The sequence below is a fragment of the Pipra filicauda genome, unplaced genomic scaffold (assembly GCF_003945595.2).
Source record: "Pipra filicauda isolate LSUMZ 115617 unplaced genomic scaffold, ASM394559v2 scaffold261_size1826302_pilon, whole genome shotgun sequence".
In the NCBI taxonomy this organism is placed as follows: domain Eukaryota; kingdom Metazoa; phylum Chordata; class Aves; order Passeriformes; family Pipridae; genus Pipra; species Pipra filicauda.
This window is the reverse complement of record NW_024104378.1, coordinates 1,600,497-1,620,970: the sequence shown is the minus strand read 5'-3', so window position 1 is coordinate 1,620,970 and position 20,474 is coordinate 1,600,497. Positions and strand designations below refer to the sequence as shown.

At 40.6% G+C, this 20,474-nt stretch overlaps 1 protein-coding gene across 2 annotated transcripts in view; it reads left to right on the top strand.

The window, feature by feature from the left end:
• The window catches only part of LOC113982169 (cytochrome b5 reductase 4), a 34,929-nt gene extending 32,953 nt beyond the window's left edge, over nt 1-1,976 (top strand). For both annotated transcript variants that reach the window (XM_039382214.1, XM_027710176.2), the window contains 2 exons: nt 270-434; nt 1,356-1,976. In XM_039382214.1, coding sequence (XP_039238148.1) covers nt 270-434; nt 1,356-1,410 — 220 coding nt within the window. In that variant the 3' untranslated portion in view covers nt 1,411-1,976. The remainder of the gene's footprint in view (nt 1-269; nt 435-1,355) is intronic.
• The last annotated feature ends 18,498 nt before the right edge of the window (nt 1,977-20,474 follow it).

Sequence of the window (20,474 nt, the reverse complement as noted above, 5' to 3'; positions counted from 1 at the left end):
AATATGCAGCTGGAATTTTTAACATTGAAAGATTTGGTTAAATAATTAAATATGCAATATTAGAGGCGATTTGACTGACTTGATCAATAGGAACAACTTAAATATCTCTCAGATCTGATACTGCAGTGAGGAGCTGAGCAGAACAGGAAAGTAATCATAGTGTCACGTAATGACACTATGTAAAGTCATCAGTGTCTTGATCAATAGCATTTTGTGTAGCAGATTTCTAATCAGAGGCACTATTTATGAAATATTCTTCTGCTTACCAGGTTTGAGGTTCAGTTCATTCTTTCACAACCGACAAAGGACTGGGTGGGTAAACAGGGGAAGATTTCTTCATCTCTTCTCTCTGAGTTTGTGAAAAGAAGCAGAAAAGACTCCAAAGTGCTTATCTGCATCTGTGGTCCAACACCTTTTACAGAACAAGGAGTACAGTGAGTATTTTGAATGATGAACTAGAAAGCAAAGAATTTTAAAAAATTTGATCACCTAGTTAGATATAATGTTTCTGATTTGGTAGACTTTCAGAAATGGCCTTACATTTTCTGCTTTGCAAGAAAATTTTAAAAATGTTTTAAGATGTAAACAAAAAAAAAGAATTTATAAAAAAAAGGAATTTAAAAAAAATCACCTCGTATCATACTTGAGGAATGTGTTTATATTTAGTGTGTAGCTAAGTAAGTATCAGAAATATGTAATTTTCATGAGTTCTAGTAAGTTGTCCAAAACTTTGTAAGAGCATCTCTTTCACAGTGACTGGTTTTCCCCAAGTTTTTAAATGCTGCTTTTAATTTGATGCTCATAGAAAAGTTGCAGTAACAGGAAATAAGCTTTCTGTGTTGGTGTTAGCTTGACAAATTAAGCTAGGGAAGTAAAGTTCAAAACAATTGTTCTATACAAACATTTCTCTTGCTTATTTTATTTAATTAATGCATTTGTTTATGGCTGTACCTAATACTTTTCTTATTCTATATGCATATTTAGAGATAAATATGTCCGCTAACTTTCTCTTGCCCACCTTTAAAATATTGAACCAATATGGTTGCATTTCTGAAGTCCTAATGAAGTTTAGGTGGATTTAATGGAGGGTGGAATTGGCCAATAATAATGCCACCTCTTGAGAAATCTGAGATAATTCAAATTATGTCTGTATTTATTTTTAGAAATTGTTTTCAGGATCCAAAAAGTTAATGCAGTATATCTCAGCTCCTGGGCATTGTTTCCTAAATATATTTGCGGGGGTAAATGTCATGGTGCATGTTTGAATAAAAACAAGATGGTGCTGACTGATCTATGTCTGCGGTGGGTTTTAGGTTCCAAATATTAATATTGCCAACTTGATTTGTGACTTTCAGATATCTGAAGAATCTTGGATACTCCCAAGAAGAGATACATGCTTTTACTGCATAAACCCATACGAGGATATCAATGTTTGTTTGTATAATTCAGTGTTATTTATTTACCTTCATGAATTTAAATAAGTGAGAAGCAATTTTGTAAGACTTGAAATTTCATTCTTGGTACCAAACTGTTTCTCGGAAGAATTATACCTTTGAAAAAAATTTATACTGTGTTTTATCTTCTTTTTGTAAATATTTTTGCAATACTTAAGTCATCCAGGGTATTAATTTATTGTAGAGGCAAGCAAAAAATTATACTATACATTACATAAGATATTTCATGTTGTTGGTTTATGAGAATTCTTGAATTTATGAAAAGCGCTGATTTAGGTTTTGACTTGATAAAGCTTATTATTTCTTACTGTAAAATGTCTTAAGAGCAATACTGTCTGAAATTAAATATTGCACTGTAACTCAGGTAACTGGTCATTGAAAAGTGTTCTTTTTCATCTGATGTCTCTATTTGACTTGCAAGTGATCCAGATACATTTTTGGCTTTGTAAACAAAGAATAAAAGTACCTTTGGTAAAATATAAAATTTACATCAAATAATAAAAAAATAATAATTTTACATTACTTTATGCATTTCTGTAATTTTTTTTGTATAATGTCATACAGAAGGGTTTCCACAAGCTTGATACACCATCTGAGAACTCAAAACAGAGACACAGAGTCTTGGTCTCCCACAAAACTTCCCATGTAACCTCACTGGTATTGGGCAACCCTCGTCATCAGGCATTCTGAGGGTAAAAACAGCTTATAGCCCACAGGTACCAGGGTCAGGACCATAGAAATATATAAAAATATTTAACAGGTTGCACTAGTATTACATGAGGTTATTTTATTTAAATCAGTGTAGTTTTTACTCCATTATTAAAAGTGTATTATTGTGAGAAAATAATCTGCTGTCTAATTGCAGTTTGGAGAAAAAAGCAGTAAAGCATCTCTTCCCCTTCTAGATGTTGTCAGTAATATCTGTGGGCATTGTTTTGTATGCCATCCAGTACTCTTTGTCTTCCTGTTGTGTTGAATGGGTATTTCTTCCTCCTAAGCAGCCAGACTTGTAGCTGTGGCATTAATACTTCAGCATTCAAGAAAAATGTTTTAATGAAACCCTTTAAAAAGGTTAAATAGCTATCTGACAGTGACTGGCTATGCTAAACTGATCTGTCATCGCTTCAGTGCCCCATGTTTATTGGACTTGAAGTTAGAAAAGGATCTTGTCAGTCGTTGCCTATAGGTAACAAGTTCACAGAATCACAGAATCATTAAGGTTGGAAAAGACCTCCAAGATCTTTGAGTCCAACCTGTGACCAATGCCCACCTTGTCAGCCAACCCAGAGCACTGAGTGCCACGTCCAGTCGTTCCTTGGACACCTCCAGGGATAAGGACTCCACCATCTCCCAGGGCAGCCCCTTCTAATGCCTGACAACCCTTTCACTGAAGATATTTTTCCAATATCCAACCTGACAACTTGAAGCAGTTTTCCTCTCATCCTGTCCCTTGTTCCCTGGGAGCAGAGCCTGAGCCCCACCTGGCTCCACCTTCCTGTCAGAGAGTTGCAGAGAGCGAGAAGGTCCCCCCTGAGCCTCCTTTTCTCCAAGCTGAGCCCTCCCAGCTCACTCAGCTGCCCCAGCCCCTTTCCCAGCTCTGTTCCCTTCTCTGGACGCTCTGCAGCCCCTCAACATCTCTCTTGCAGTGAGGGCCCAGAACTGGACACAGCATTTGAGGTGGTACCTCAGCAACCCAGCACTGAAATGGCATTAGAGACTCCCCAAATCCCAGTGCCCACAGAAGGGGCTGAGGAAGCACCACTGGGGTCTCTGGTGACTGGATTGTGATCAAGTTACCAGTTCTGTGACCAAGGGAAGATTAAAAAGCCATGGCAAGATGCTGATGGCTGCAGCTGAACTGGGCTGTTTTTAAGGGGTTAAACCTGATTTACATGTCGTGGGGGTTTTGTGGGGTCTCAGTGACACAAAACACCAACGTTATTTCAGAAGAGATGGTGGTATTGTCATAATTTAGTCATCTAGAAGGATCTAAATGTTTTCAGTTATAATTTTGCAATGCCATATTTGTGGATGTTTCTACTATAAAGTTCTGAACAGGTTTCTCTTCCTCAGAGCAGAAGCATCAGTGATATGCTGGAAAAAGAAAACACTTTTGACTTTTATTATTTTTTCCTAAAAATATTCCTACTCAAAACCTGAGTGATACTGAGATGCTGATGTTACTGATGAAGAGCAGAAGATGACTGACATGCAAAAGATACATCCTTGGAGGTCTCAATATGCAAATGTTTTACCTTTGAAAACTTTTGAATGACTGCTGCTCCTAGTTAGCTTCTGATTCGCTCATTGTCAGTCACTAACAAGCACTGAATTCAGAAATCTAAATTTGGCCTGGTTAAGGGAACAGGCTGGAGATTCCTGCATGATATCATCCATGAACCAACATGAAGTTGTCACTTGGACCAGTGTGCTGCGAGGACACAATTACACAGGGGGAGAGAAAAAGGCTGATGATCCTGAGGTGTGACATGTTAAATAGTGAGTGACCATTTTTACTTTCTTTAGGGATGATCGTAGAATCATAGAATGGCTTGGGTTGGAAGGGACCTTGTACTGGTTTAAAAGTAAACCAGTGGGAGAAATGAACCCAACTCCAGAGAGATTATAAATCAGTTACAATTTACTAAAAGTAAATTACAATAGATGCAATGATACAGAGAATAACTGATTTTAATCCACAAAGACAGATGTATAAGCCAGTCCCCTGGGACAAGAACAGAACAGTGTTCATTGTCTCCTCGCATGCATTTTTTTCCTAAGCAAAACTGATATTTGGGAGAAGCCACGGAAACCACCATGTAGGTGTATCTTTTATCATACTAACCTTTTTTTAGGAAAATTCCTGCGTTACAGACCTGTGCAACACCCACCTTGTCACGGTCACAAACTTAGTGCATTGGTAACCTCTTCAGTGGCTTATGCTGCATGCAGCTGAAATAAAGTTTCATCTCCTCCCTCACAAGGTATATTGTCAGTATCTTGGAAATAAATCTGCCTGTTGCACCCTAATTTTGCTGTTTTGAAAACAACCAACCATAACCAAACGAAAACCTTAACCTTTCCACACAGATGTATGGAAGTTACACCCACAAAATCTGCACGTTAAATTACAATGTCTCATTCTTCTCTTGCAGATAGATCTGTAAGATGATTCTTCCAGCTGCATGGTGTGGGAAAAGGAGAATATTTTTGATTCTACGCACAGTCCTCATTGCTCTGACTTTGTCAAGGATGATATCTCTATGGGGATTCCTTCTAGACTGCTTCAGGACAACCTCCTTTAGCGTGGAATTCTATTTTTTCAACTGAGAAAATACCTGTTTAAGTATCTTTTTGCAACAATTGAAACCCAGATCACATCCAAGACAGTAATTGTGAGCAGCAATAATTTGATATCTGTAGTGGAGTTAAGTGGAGGGACACTCTTTTCCAAGTTCCAAAGTGGACTTTCTGCTGAGATGTTTGCTATACATCTGAAGCCCAGTTCACTGCCTAAATCTCCTATCTCGCTATTTAGGTCTTTGATCACTGGTGATGTAACGCAACAATATCTGACTGGAACTGAAGCAGAGGTTTTTCCAAGTGTCTGGAAAAATCCTTTGCATTTTACATCCTTTGGCTGTATCCTTTGGAGTCTTTCTGTGACAATAGTTATAAAGTGCTGTGAAAGCAGGCGTAGGTTTTAATTTTTTTTAACTGTCTTCAGGTTTTTCCTGTATATTTTTATTAAATATATATATATTCACTGCTAAAGGATTAATAGTTTTATGATTTTCCTGATATTACTTTAAGTGGTCTTATTAAAATAACTGTTTTCACACAATCATCAGCAAGAATAATCCTGCTTCATTTTATTCCTTTCTACAGATATTTAAATCTACTTGTAGGAGGGGTTATGTCATTTTCTAGGCTAGTCTGGAGAAATTTAGATTGAAAAAAACTCCAAATTCTCTGTATCTCCACCCTTTCAACTTCTTGAGCAGATATAAATATTAAAATTGCCAATCACCGAAGGAAAAAACCCTCAATTCATGTTTTTACAGATCTGTCTTGGAGTGTGTGATCAGTGGATTAACACTCTAGTCAGAATCCAAATTTACTTAGTCATGGGCCAGAGTAAATATTCCCTGGCTGTTTTGCCATACAGTCGTATGCAATACAGATTCTCTCAGTTAACCACCTGCCTTTCATTCTTTGATTTTCCTGTTATTGGACAAATTTCATGTTTTGCCAGCAGAAGTTTCAGGGCAGGCCTGGGTGCTTAGTTCCTATGGAAACAGACTAATGTCTTCACACAAACTGGACATGCTGAGTTGCTGTGGCAACACAGGTACGAAATTCTAGTAGGTGTAGAAAATGTTGAGTCTGTGTTGACTGCTAAGTCTGAGCATCTGGCATCTGCCAGTAGCAGGTGCTGGATGCCCCAGAAGGGAGTGGAGAGGACTCTAGGATGCAGATGATGGCCTTAAGCCTTTAAAATGGCAGAATCTTCCTCCCAGCTTGCATATCTTTCTGCATTTAACCATGAGAAATGCACTTGTATTGTGTGTTTTGTAGCTTCCCAGGGGATTTATAGATTCTGTTATTGATGATTGGGCTTGCAGAGGTCAAACAGGAATGTCTGGTTTTTGTCACCAACTTGCAAATGTTTCTAATTGAAATGTACCGTATGGCAATCCTACCTATATTTGCATCTGGAGATAGAAAACAGGGTCCTGTTGGAAATATTTTCTCCTATTTGAAATACAGAATGCATTTCAAATGCAGTGAGAAGAGGCAAGGAAGATCTAGTCACTGTAGATTTAAAAAAGAAGTTTGAATCACTTACTGTGCTGGTTTAAAGGTAAACCAGCAGGGGAAATGAACCCAACTCAAAAGAGAGATTTTAAGTCAGAATAACAATTTAATAAAATAATACAATAAGTACGATTATACAGACAAACAATTGGTTTTAACCCACAAAACCCAAATGTATAAGCCGGCACCCTGGGGCATGAACAGAGTGGTGTTCATTGGACCCCCTGAGTCCAAAGTAAAAGGAGAGGGGAAAAACCTGTTGGTGAGAGTGCTGTTGCAGTCTGGTCAAGAGTGGTGGTTGCAGTCCAGTCGAGAGTGGTGGTTGCAGTCTGGTTGAGAGTGGTGGTCTGCAGTCTTCCTCTGGATCCCACGAGTGGTTAAAAAAGTCCCAAAACCCCAAGATTATATATCCTCCAGTTCAGGCAGGAATGCCCAGTACCTCCCTCAGGGCGGGGAGTTCCACAATGGGTGTGAGGACAGGAGCATCCTCTTATCTCGCAGGCCTCTTAACACCCAGTTTATAGCCTGAGGAGTCAGGCTGCTCTGGGCAGATGGTGTAAATGGTCTATTGATAACAGTTTCTTGGAAATGGCATGGAGGGCTATAGAATACACAGTTTTGGGTTACACCCATCCAGTGATGAACTGGTCCCAGCTGTTCTAACTAGGACACTTACAGAAGATACAAAGATAGGTACATATTCACCTGGCAGAAAATGGGGTGCGGGAAGGAGACTTGAGATAATGTGATAGAGGGATAACTAACTGCATGCTGCTCAAATTGACTAAACTGTTAGTCATGCAAGAGAAACTTTTAGCAATGTATATTTAAAGACAGGTGTGTTAGCTAAAGCACAGTATGATAGGATCTTTCTCCTCACTAAGTCAAAAGTGGTGTCTGGCTCATTTCCAAAAAGGAGAAAGAAAGGTTGCTAAACCAATTGACCAGATTAGGATGGGGAGAAGGGAGTCATCTTGCTTCTCCTTTTGGTCTTGTTGATCTCTGCTCTGAACTGTGTCCCTCTTGATCAAACGAAGGTCAGTGCGGAATACAAAGTCAAACTTTGAGAATCATCTCCAAAAGAGATGAAGAGAAGACAAACCATTTTAGAGAAGGGTCATCTATTTCAGTTAAAATTGTGAAAACTACACCCTGAGTGGTGATCATTGCAAGAAAAGTGTTCCAGGGAGGTTCTGCTCTGATGCATGCTCCAAAATGGCAATACAGGAGATGTGAGTGACAGCTCTAAATGTAGGCTGTTTGGGTGATGAAAAGAAATTATGTCTAGGAAGGTAATAATCTAGTTGCTTCTGTTAACTATAAAATGAAAAAAAGCCTTTATGTTTTCAATGATCCATTCAGATCTAAATGCTCCTAGACTACAGGGAGGGGAGAGAAAGGAGTGTGTATATACAATGTAACTGTGTTAAATTCTTGGCGGAAGACTTCTAAAAATTAGGAACCTGAAGGTAGGTACCTAAATACAGGGGCATGAAAACTAAGTCTTAGAGGCAGAAAGAGCAGCTGAGTGCCTCGGTGCCCACCAGTGTGAGCATGTGTCATTGTCATGTGTGTCTTAAGGAAGAGCCATCTTCTACATTCACAGCAGGATGAACCACTGCTGAAAATTGCATCCAAAGCCTCTGATAGCTCAGACTGTTTGTGCTCCTAAATACCACAGTCACCGTGAGTCTTAAGTAAGGTAGTCTTCACTTGTCACCTCCCCTTAGCCATTCAACAAGATGCGTGAATAAAAGCAGAGTAGATTCGTTGTGGCAGGCATGTTTTAAGTCCAAAAAGTGTTTAAATAACCATCTTAAATCCATCTACTATCCCCTCAAGATTCTACATCATTCCTTCCAGGAAAAATAAGTTTAATAACAGGATTTTGGTGCACTAGTCAAATGAACAATGTTCTTTTTTGGTGCAGAGATTCCTGTGAAATTATTTTCCTGTAAAGAATACTGAATAGTGAAATCTTAAATAACAAATTTCCTGGGTAAGTCATACTAATATGCAGAGATTCCTCTGCATATATTGAAACCAGTGAAACAATTTTAATAATTTAATATCTTCCCTGTTGTTTTTTCACAAACTGTAGAAAACTTGCCAGCAAAGCTTCAGAGTTTACATGCTGAATTATTCCCATGTCCTCTTCTTGAGAAACAACCAGGGACTTGACCAGCCCTCCCAAGCTTGCATCCTGGAAACCACAAAGCTTGGTGTAGGCTGCTTTGTCTCTGTTCAGGCACTTAATGTGAGGGATACTGGTACTACAGGACTGGTGCTCTACTAGCTTTGGACTTTGTGAATATAGTAAAGATGGACCCTGCAAAAATGTTTTTGCAAACTTTATACTGTTTACCTAATATTAAGTAACAAAATCCAGGGAATTTCAGTAGTAGGATTTCTCTGGCTGAGTCCTGTTGGGGTAGGCCAGAGTTGCTGAAAGTGTTTTATGTGCTGTGCAGGAGATGAGGCAGACTGGACTGTCTGGGCAGTGCACCATGGTTTCTGAGTCATATCAGTCCAGTTTTGGAAGAAATTTGTTTACCTTTCTTCTCCTCTTTTTGTAGGACAGCAGCACTATGCAGAACTAGAGATGGTCATTAAACAAGGGCAAGGAAGGGAATTCTGTATCGATAACATACCAGTTTCTGCTTATATAGGATGTTTGGTGAATTGTTTTTCAGACTTGTTTGTACATCTCTTTGTCCAGTGAGTCTAATCTCTAGTTTAGGTTGCCTCATCAGTGCTGTTGTCTCAAAATGTCTCTCTATATTACTCCCTTTAATTTAAGGTCTCAAACCACCTCATATGCATGAACATAGCTTATATACTCCACAGCAATTATGACTTATGTGTGTGTATCTGTCCCCTGTGCCTAACACTATGCTCACCATTCTCCTCGGCATCATGCTCCTCTGCTCCATGCTGCTCTCTTTCCTCTCCCCTTAAGCTGAGAAACTGATAAGCAGAATCAAACAAAATCAAACAGAATCAAATTAAACTCAGATCAACCATCACAAATTTCAGCTGTAAGTCTCTTCTTTCTGTTTCAGACATAAAACTGGTGTGCCCTCCTTTTTTTTCCCTATTTAAGTTTGTCTAAGGCAAGAAACAGCATCTCCCAGCAAACCACATCTTGTTAAGATTAAAAAAACCACAACCCTTTAGCACATGTTGAGGACATAAGAACATGGTGTCTTTCCTATGTAAGGGAGAGATTCGCCAATCTCTCTTGATAAGGCCTTGTAATGAAGGTGTAACTTATCTTGGTGAGCACTTAAATCTGTGTAGCATTCCCTGGCATTCTTTTAGTAAAATAAGAATAATTTAGTAATAAAATGTCTCAGTGTATCTATAGCTACTAAAGAACTTCTCCCAGCCCAGCAAATAATTGCTTTGGAAAATAATTTCTTAAACATTCATAACTAATAAAGATCTGGCAACAAAGCTTGTAACTAGAGGCCAAATTTTTATATAGTCTTTTCCTGTTTATTATTACTATGACTACTTTGAAGTGACTGTAAAGAAAAATTGAGTGTGGCTCCTTTCCTTTTTTATCCTTTGCCAGAAATCAAGAAAACCCATGAATCCTGTGCATAACTGCTTATATTTTCAACTAGAAATTCTAGTTTTGTATATTCTTCAAGTTAGCAGAAAAGTTAACTAAATTTTTATACTGCAAGCTAAGGATGATTAAAAATAACTGCTTGAAATACGTTTTCATCAATTATTAACCTTTTTTTGACTACTAGTACTAAAGACACCGTTTTCAGCTTCCTCAGCCCATCAGTTGCTATTAAGAGAACTTACAGTGAACTCTGCTTCGATACCCCAACATGTCCCCCGGCAAAATCGTGCAGCAGATTTAATGCTTCTGGTTTTGTCTGTGCTGCGTCATAGTGGTTGGTTTTGTGGTGTCACTGAACCATAGTTGTTATACCAAGAGCCGTAAACTAAGACTGATGGATGGCTTAGATTTTGCTAAAACAGTTTAATCTATTAAAAAGCCAAACAATGTATTAGAACAAGGCGGTGAGGTATCCCGATCTGACATGCAAGCTGAATGCATCAGAGCCTTTTTTCTTTGAGGTGCCTGGCTTTGATTCTCTATATTAGTTTCTGTAGTCCAGCCCTGAAAACTAGCTTATGCCATGAACCTGAAAAATGCGTGTAGTCTTTCTTCTCTGCATATAGCAGAGATCCCTTTGACAGCATAGGATGTGGGCATCTTGCCAGTTGCAGGGGTGCTTTTTTCCATTTACAGACATGGCTATATAGAGGTTCAGTCATCAGTGAATATCTATGCTCCCCAGAAGAGATGTAGATATAGCAGAATAAGCAGGAGTTCCCTTGGATTTGAGGAATTAAAAAATAATTACCTAAAGTGATTTGGTACCGTAATTCTGCAACAACTGGATAGTTACCATAGTAATGAAACTGTTGCTGAGCACGAGAGAAAAAATAGCTGGACTGTTGGACCCTGCCACGGGTGGTTGGCTACAGCACTTAGTTCAGATTCCAATCCCTGGGAATAAAGCCAACAGAACAATGTCATGCTTAATAAAACAGGACAATAACAAGACCAGAGTATGTCTCAGGTGGGTAAAATCTTACAGAAAGAGGTACAGAATACAGTTTTTGTCTGTATTCCACACAGAGTTGTATCGCTAATAGCATACAGGGCTTTTGGCAGTCGAGGCGGCTTCCTAAGTGAAAGCATGTTTACTTTTATTTCCCCTTTCAAACAGACTGGTATCACAGTGTTTGCAAATAAATTTTATGTGCTCAAGAGAGTATGAGGCAAATTCAGAATTTATATCCTTTTAGGCTATGTACAGTGAAAACCAGAGACAGTGAAGTTTTACTCAGTAAATGATGATTATATAAATTTTTAAAATATTTACTCAATAAATAATGATTATATAAATTTTTTAGTGCAGTGGAATCTCTTTTTGGTAAAGCTCTTAATCTAATTCTAAGCACGGCAACAATGCTTGTGAATTGTGTATTGGGATCCTCACACAACCTTGAATACTTGAAAAAGTAACTGCCTGATCAAGACCCAGAGAAGTGGGGTTATCTGGGAGTATCTATTAATGTGTGCTGCTTGACAGGTGAGCAGGATAAATCCATCACTCAGGCACAGGGGTTACTTCCTTTCCATTATACATTGGAGATAACTGATCCTGCAACTGCAGAAAGACCCCTTGTTGTTTAGGCTCTATGCATGTTCAGTTCAATGAATGTCAAGTCTAGGAAGCAGGGCTCATCCCCACTCTGATGGGGTTTTCTGACCTTGCTGGTCCTTATGGAGGCCACAGCATCAGCAGGACATTCCTCTTTCATTCTCAGTCCTGACCTTCTGCTCTTACCTCAGATTTAAGAGACTCAACTATATTGAGAACTTGGTTTAATAAAGATGCTTTAGTCTTCTTATATTTCTCTCATCAAATTGGCTATTTGTTCCTCACAAAACAGAAAACTGCTGGCCATCCCTTGCTCAGCAATTGCTGAGGAGCTTTGCCAGGATGCCAAGAATGTAAAAGCATGCAGGGTACAACTGGCTTAGCCTACTTCTACATCCACTAATCATCTATCCCTTTGGAACTAAAAGATTCTCCTGGTCATAAGGTTTAGTGAGTGAACTCTTCTTTCCAACACAGATTTGCATGTTGCAAAGTGCTGAAAACAGTTTTAGCAATGGTGGCACCAGCAACTAGAATGTGTACTCCTAGGCACTGAAAAAACCCCCACTGCTGGCTGACGCTGTGATGGTGTCTATCCTAATACTTGTGAAACTGCTTAGTTTGAAAAATGCTTATCCTTTGGGATAAGAAACCTATTAGCCACTATTGAGCAGGGCAGCATCCATAAATGTCAGAGACTTTCAGTCCCTTCTTCTTGTGCAGGAACAGGATTAACATGCCCTACTTCTCATAGCAGTCCTGGCCACTGAGCTGTGGGGCAACAGTGACCTTAAAACAGTCCAAGTGTGGCTTCTGCCCTGAGACTGTGCTGGCTTAGATGTGGAGAACCACATTCAGGTGAGGCACCTTGGCAATGACACCTTGGCGGACATGGTATTCCATCATTTAGTGCCTTTTTGAGAGGGGTTGGCTTTATGTGCACCTGTGGGATCATCAGCTACCTCATTTCCTGCTGAGCACGCTGATTTTGGTCGATCATTTTTTGGAGAAACATAATTGTCTGTATAGATGTCTGTGCTGGGAGTGAATGTACTGCCTAGCCTGGGTGGTACTTAAAACTGGAATGAAACAACAATGAGAGTTGCAATGCTTTATTGGAAGTTGACTTGGGCTCTTCAGTCTGTCACTTACAAAAATGTGGACTTGAAAATAGGGCCCACTGTCTTATTACTAGCTTGAGATAATTTCATATGTTGGTGGAGGTGGAGGGCAGCAAACACTTTATTCCTTCTCTCTTCCTCACCTCAACATTTGCTGAAGAGAAGAAATGGCAGCATAATAGAGAAACACAGGTGTTGAGGACATGAACTTGACACAACCCGAAATTTCAGAGTGCCTCAGAGCATAGCTTGAAAAATGCCAAGCTAAATAACCAGAGAAAACAATCGTGCTTGGAAATGTTTTGACTGGCAGGTGTTATTTTACTGACATGTTCACAAGAGTATTTAGAGATGGGAATGTGATGTTTAAGAAGGGTTTGAAAAAGAAAATGAAACCAGCATGAAATTCTGTAATGTGCCTGCAGAAATCCAGGGGTGATCCCAAGGTGCAAAGTGTTACCTTCTTTTTTCCTTTGGTTTCAATGAGCCCAAGGTCAGACCTTGAAGACATATTGTCCCAGAAGGCTGGAAGCAGGTCACTGTATGTACAAGGAGGAAGGTTCTTCCTCCATCTCAGACTTTGAGAGGTAGGACCGGTACCTTCTACAACCAGTATGAGGCTCTCGAACTAGAAGGTCAGACAACTGATTAGGTGGCCGAAGGTCCTTCTGGGGTAGTGGGGCCTCCTAAAACAATACCACCTGTACCCCACATCAAGACCTCCTCTGTCAACAGAAAGAGAATGGTAGTTATAATAGGAGACTCCCTTCTAAGGGGAATGGAGGGCCCAATATCCAGAACAGATCCAATTCACAGGGAAGTCTGCTGTCTCCCAGGTGCTTGGGTAAGGGACATTACTGAAAAACTCTTCAGTCTAGTAAGGCCCTTTGATTAGTATCCACTATTAGTTATTCAAACTGGCACTAACAAAATAACAAAGAGAAGTCTGAGGGCAATCCAAAGAGACTTCAGAGCCCGGGGATAATTGGTGGAGGGATCAGGAGCACAGGTAGTAATCTCCTTGATCCTTCCAGTAAGGAATAATATTGATAAGAATAGGCAGATCCATCAGGTCAATGACTGGCTCTGGAGTTGGTGTAATAGGAAAAATTTGGAGTTTTTTGACCATGGGATGATCTACTCAACACCTGGTCTACTGACACCTGACAGGATGCATCTACTTCAGAGGGAGAAAAGAGTTCTAGCACAGGAGCTAGTGTGGCTTTGACAGAGCTTTAAACTAACTTGGAAGGCGGAAAGGGGCAAAACCAGGCTTGCCAGTGGTGAGTGATGGGATGGTGTGCCAAAACTTGAGAAAACTCATGGGATCCCTCAATCTGCCTCAAGAGGTATTGACTACAATGTACCACACCTGAAGTGCTTCTACACCAATGCACACAGCATGAGGAACAAACAAGAAGAGCTCGAAGTTTTGGCTCAGTCTCAGAGTTTTGACATCATTAGCATAAGTGAAACCTGGTGGAATGAGACCTGTGACTGAAGTTCCCTGTTGGATGGTTACAGGCCGTTCAGGAGGGATAAGCAGGGAAGAAGCGGTGGAGAGGTGACACTGCATGTAATAGGAGGGTTAGAATGTATGGAGCTCACAGTTGGCAATGGCACAGTTGAGAGCCCTGGATAAGAGTCAAAGAGTAAACAAATAATGCAGATGTCATCATGAGAGTCTGCTATAGACCTCCCAGCCAGGATGATGATGCTGATGAATTATTCTTTGAGGAACTAAAGGACACATCCAAGTCATCTGTCCTTGTCTTTATGGGGGATTTCCACTTGCCAGAAATTAACTGGGAGCATCACACAGCTGGTATGACCTGGGCCAGAAGATTCCTAAAAAACCTGGATTACAACTTTATGGAACAGGTCCTAAGGGAGGTGACTCAGAAAGATGCCCTCCTTGATCTGCTGCTTGTCAACAGAGCAGATCTCATGAGTGAAGTGGAGATTGGTGGCCGTCTTGGCCACAGTGACCATGAAGGGATCAAGTTTAAAATCTCTGCCGACAGGAGGAAAAGTGCCAGCAAAACCTCAACTCTGGAGAGCAAACCTCAAGTGAGGAGAGCAAACTTCAGGCTGCTCAGGGAATTAGTAAGTAAGGTCCCCTGGGAAAATGTTTTTGCAGGTGCTGGGGTCCAACAGTGCTGGTCAATTCTCAAACATCATCTCCTAAGGGCACAGGAGCAGGCAATTCCCAAATGCTGGAAGTCAAGCAGGCAAGGCCTGGAGAAGAGGAGACTGAGAGGACACCTCATTGAGGTCTAAAACTTCTTGTGAGGGGAAGAGGAGGGGCAGGCACTGATCTCTTCTCTGTGGTGACCAGTGATAGGACCCAAGGGAATGGCCTGAAGTTGAATCAGGGGAGGTTTAGGTTGGATATTAGGAAAAAGTTCTTTACCCAGAGGGTGGTTGGGCACTGGAACAGGCTCCTGAGGGAAGTGGTCACAGCACCAAGCCTGACAGAGTTCAAGAAGCATTTGGATGATATTCTCAGGCACATGGTATGACATTTGGGAATAGTCCTGTGCAGGGCCAGGAGTTGGACTTGATGATCCTTCCAACCTGGCATATTCTGTGATTCTGATTCTGTGATTCCTGTTGTCATCCGGACCTGCAGGTTGCTCTTTTGATGAACATAAGCAGTAAATGTATGTCTTCTCCTTCCTCTCTTCGCATTGGGCAAAAATATGTCTACAATGGACAGAATTTAAAAAAATAGTTATTTTGTTTCATGTTTTCCTGCTTCTTCTGTAAACATAGTAGTTTATTCAAGTCTGGGCTGCTGCTGAAAACAAATACTGAAACTGGGTTTTTTTAATAAGAACTGCCTTGTCTGTTAAAATAATCTGTCCTGTATTGCAGAGGTATAATTACCACAGGCACCATCAGAATTGCATGATTTAAATCCTTTATCCCATGGAAGAAAAGGAACTAATTACTAAAAGCATTCCCATAATTTAGGAAGAGCAAACTTCTTGAAAGAAATCCAGTTTTTTGGTGGTGACTCGACTCATCCCAAGGAGCATTGCAAGGCTTGTCTGTGTGAACCCCAGGGAGACACGGGTGTGGGGCCTTTGTTTCAGCTTTTGTTTGAGGTAAATGTGAGGATCCGAATGCATATGCACTATCTGCAGAAAACAGTCTCTGTGCACATCGTCTTCTAAAGCAGAGTCTCTGCTAGTGTTCTGAAAGTAAACCATGATCTCCTGGATCATCGGCGGCCTAGGGCCAGAGCTGCCAGTAAGGAATGTTTGAGCTGACAGATGTAAGATTTCTTTATGGAATATGTCCCCATCTTCCCTTCAAATCTATTCATGGATATATTTTTTTTTTTTCCCAAGAAATTCTGATCTGTTCAAAGGGCCTGGAAGTCTGAGGTGAACATCTTGTGTGTCCTTCCTGCCTGGTCATTGGCCTCTGGTCTCTGCAAGAGGCTAAATCAAAACATCTTTATTTTCCCTTCCAACTACATCTCCTGAAAAGCTGTCTTATATTTATTCCAATTAGTCTATGTGTCTCTTGGTAAGATACTTTACATAAGAGAGCAAATATGTCAAGACCCTATTTACACTGCTCTTTGCTTCTGCAACCTCCCATTGAAGAGTTATTACTGACACAAAGGAGCTATCCTGTCTTTTTAAGTTGCTTTCTGAAATATCTAGTAAAACAAACTGTTTGGCTGGTATTGCCATTAGTTCTTTTAAAGAAACACTGGCTTGATATTTAAATTGTTATTTTATCTGCTATGCAGCATTATACTCTTTTAAACCAGACTCTGGTAGGTTGACACTGTAGAGTGGCATCATCAAGAAGTTTCCTTTTAGCTATCTTTTTCTGTCCTCTTTAAAAATAAGGTATTTTTTCCAAAGTGATCATTGTCCTGTAGTGTGGACTACTGATAGTGTCTTTATTGAGTCTTGCCAACCTGGAGCTGACTGTTCCGTAAGTCTCTTCCCGAGTGAGCCTTCAATGACAAGGTGAACTTTAGCTTGGTGTAGCTTTTCAACCATCACAGTTTTCCTGGGTCTTCTGGCTATTGCTTCTGATTTCCATGCTCCCTTCTCAGCTGTAATTTTAACAATCTTCTCCAGAGTAAAAAGGATAATTACATAACTGACCAATCTGGACAGGAGATGGGTTGTATGCAAGAAAAGCCTGAACAAGTGAAAATGTGCCAGGACACACTTTTTTATCAGCTGGTTTTAACACAGAATTATAGAATGGTTTGAGTTGGAAGGAACCTTAAAGGTCATCTAGTTCCACTGCCTCTGCCAAGACTATTCTTTTTTATTGTGAGTTGTATCCTGTAGTTATTTCTGACAGCTAATACTTAAAAATCTGACATTCCTTAGATGTTAGGCAGTACCCAGACACTGTCCATTAACTTGATTGACAAATGATCATATTCAGCAAGCAGAGGAGTGGGCAAATGCTGTTTGCTCTTAAATTGGATAGAAAATCTTTGTATGATTTAATAGCTGAAAAGCCCAAACTTGAGATGGGAAAATTTTAAGCTGTACAACACACCCTGTTCCTTTTTAAGTGTTATCACATCCCTAACAGCAAGGGAAAAAAAAAAAAGGGCTCATCTAGAAGTAAACCTAATATTACTGTCCCCTGCTGTGAGGCTAAGATTTGAACTTAAACTCTTTCTCATGAGTTGCATAGCAATGTAATTTACTTGTTATCACATGGTGTGTGATCTGAATTTTTCATTCAGCTTCTGATTATGAGAGTCTCAAAACTGGGACAACCCTCATCAAGCATTTGTCTTTTCCAGTAATTGCAATTGTTGATCTGCCTTCAAACAAAAGCATTAGTGAAGAGAAAGGTGTTCTACCTTTATATGTAGTGGGGTAACAGAAAGGTAAGAGGCATGGTTCACACTCCATAACCATCCAGAAATCAAGTGTAGGGTGTTCAGCTCACTACTGCCCTGTCTCAGTTTGAAGAGACTGGAATGTTTGCTAAAGAGGATGAGTTATGAGACAGACCAAACTCCTCTCTCTCAGCAATTGTAAATTCAAAAATCAAGGGGCTTTAATCGAGGAAGTGTGGAAAAAAATGGAAGAAAGGGGGAAAGGAAAACAGTCCGCCCCCACGAAACTCACTGTTGTCCTCAGATGACAGTGTCCCAAGACTCCTCCTTTCTTCTCCCGGTGAGCACAAAAACTCTCCGATGAGAACGCAGCAGGTCCGGGCCAGAGACAAAGAGCCTGCCTGCAAGTCGAGGCCAGCAGTCAGGGCTGACCAGGGCGGGAAGCCAGAAGGACCAGTCTCCAGGCCTCCTCTCCAAAAACACACACGCAAGACCCCCGTCTCCGTCCCAGAGCGAGAGCTCAGCAAAAGCTGACCTGTCCTGTGTGAGGGCGGCCAGCAACTCCCCCGTGTGAGCCTGGCCAGCTACCGAAATCCCAAACTCCTTCCCCCCCTCACTCCAGCCTTCGATGGGCCATTAGCTAGGAATGCAGCCTTGCTGGCTAGACCCTTTGTAAAGCTAATTGACTCCCTTCCCCCTTCCCTATTCGAACTCCGTTCTTCCCACAGCGGAGCAGGGGAAGAAAAATTCCACTCCCGGATTTATAACCTATAACATGCCTATAGTCAGGGGGAGAAGGATGGGAAAGAGCATATTTCACTTAATTGCAGACACATTTCCTGTAGGCATAGAGTCCCATCTTTTCCTCCCCTTTCCCTGTATAGAGTCTGGCTGGAATGTACTTTGTTTTCTTCATAGCAGCTCATATGATGCTTTGTTTTGGGTTGGTGATCAAACAGTGTTGATAACAGTGTCTGCACAGCATCAAGGCCTTCTTGGTTTCTCACTCTTCATATCCACCCCTGCCAGGGAATAGTTTAGAGGTGGGGAGGGGACACAGCCAGGCAGATGTCCCAAACTAAGCAAAGAGATATTCCATGCCACATAAGAATTGAAACAAGTAGAAAGAACAAAGAAGCTAATAATGTTGATCCCAAGTTACAAGCCCTCCATCACTATGTGTCTGCTGCCCATACTAAGTGTATTTCAGCTAGCACCAGCTGAGCTGCAAAGTACACAGAGCACTAGAGCATATCCCCAAAACTGTGTCTGCCTGACCCTGAAGATGACTTGTTTGCTATGTCTCTTACTAAGGCTCATCATTTCTAACACAGAGTCACACTAGCATGCCTGTGAGTTTTCATCTACCAAAGGTAACTCATTCCAGACCTAACAGTACATGTTCTCTATGGCATTGGATGAAATAGTAATCATTAGCACGTATATAGCAAGTCTCTGAAGCCCCCAAAGCCAATCAACTCTTACAGGATGGATCTAAACAGTGAGTACACTAAGCAGCTGTCTTCAGTGAAAGTCATAGAGCTTCTGAAAAAAAAAACAAGCATGAGAATGTGGGCACATGAGCAAGAAAGAATGGTCTCAAGTACCAGATGGGTTTGGCTCATAGTTTTTCAGGTACCATCTGGTTTCAGTTCCTGGCTTAGCAATGGACTGCTTGGGCAAGACCCTTCAAATCTGTGCCTTGGTTCCACACTTCTGCTCCAGTGCTGTGGCAGTGGGAAGTTGTCACAGAAAAGCTTACTGTCAAGCTTAAATAACCATACACACTGTGGCTACAAGTAATTTTCTCCCATGTTTTGAAGCTGACTTGCCCAATCTGAAGCTGAATGAAGGAGGATAGAGAGCTCTTTGTCCTTTTCCCCAGTACAATGATAAATTTTCTTGCTATGGTTTCATTTTTAAATTAAGGCAATTTTAATCCATTGCTCTTTCTCTGCACCTTTATTTCATTTTCAGCCTCTTGAAATTTTCCTTTCACCATTCTTCAAAATTTGTTATGATTTTTACTGTCTGATCAAATTAATTTAGAGCTCCACTTATCACTTGTTTATTGTCTGACTCACTAGCTCCCTTCACTCTCCTGCTATTTTATACTTAGTAAACATGGTATTTCCCAGCTTTAGCAATCTTTTCTCCATCTTTCTTGGCTGCTGTCCAGTATTTTGCTTATGAAGTAGTTTTCGTGACATAAATTCTTTCCAGTGTTATCCATGAACTTTGGAAACCTTTGAATCAGCTTCTCAGTAAAGAAGCAGACTTCATGCCATCAGTCCCAGAATTTTCACCACTAGCTAGTAGTATCATGACTAGTTCAGCCACCGCATTTGTTTCTTTTCTGATATCAAATGCAAGGTCTGAAAAGAACGTTCCCAAAAATATGTATGTATCTAAAAAGATGCAAGGAAGGAGTATAAGAGTAAGTTCAAATCAGTTCTTGTTGCAAGAGCATTTTAGTGGAGTCTGTAACTGTCTGAATCCTTGTCAAATAGAGACGTTGTCTGGAGGCATCTTCAGAACTGTGAGAAGTCTGCTTTGCAATCCAACACATGGAACTTCATCTGTATCTTCTTCCTGAAAGATATATTATTCTGCAGACTGTATGTGAACTGCTCACTTTACCCTATATCTATGTAGTTCCTAGCTACATGTTCACTGATAATACTGTCATTGCTGGCAAAATCCTGGCAAGAATAAACAGACTAATACCCACTATAGCAGAAGGTATCCTTCCTGAAAGTCAGTGTGGTTTCAGAGCCAACAGGAGCACCACAGACATGGTATTTGTCCTCAGACAACTGCATCTCTCTATGTAACCTTTGTCGACCTCACCAAGGCTTTTGACACTGTGAGCAGAAAAGGTCTGTGGCAGATTTTGGAACGTTTAGGTTGTCCCCCTAAATTCCTCAAAATGATCATCTCACTCCATGAGGATCAGCATGGCCAAGTCAGATATGGCAACACACTTTCTGAGCCCTTTTTAATTAAGAATGGTGTGAAACAAGGCTGCGTTCTCGCTCCTACCCTATTCACC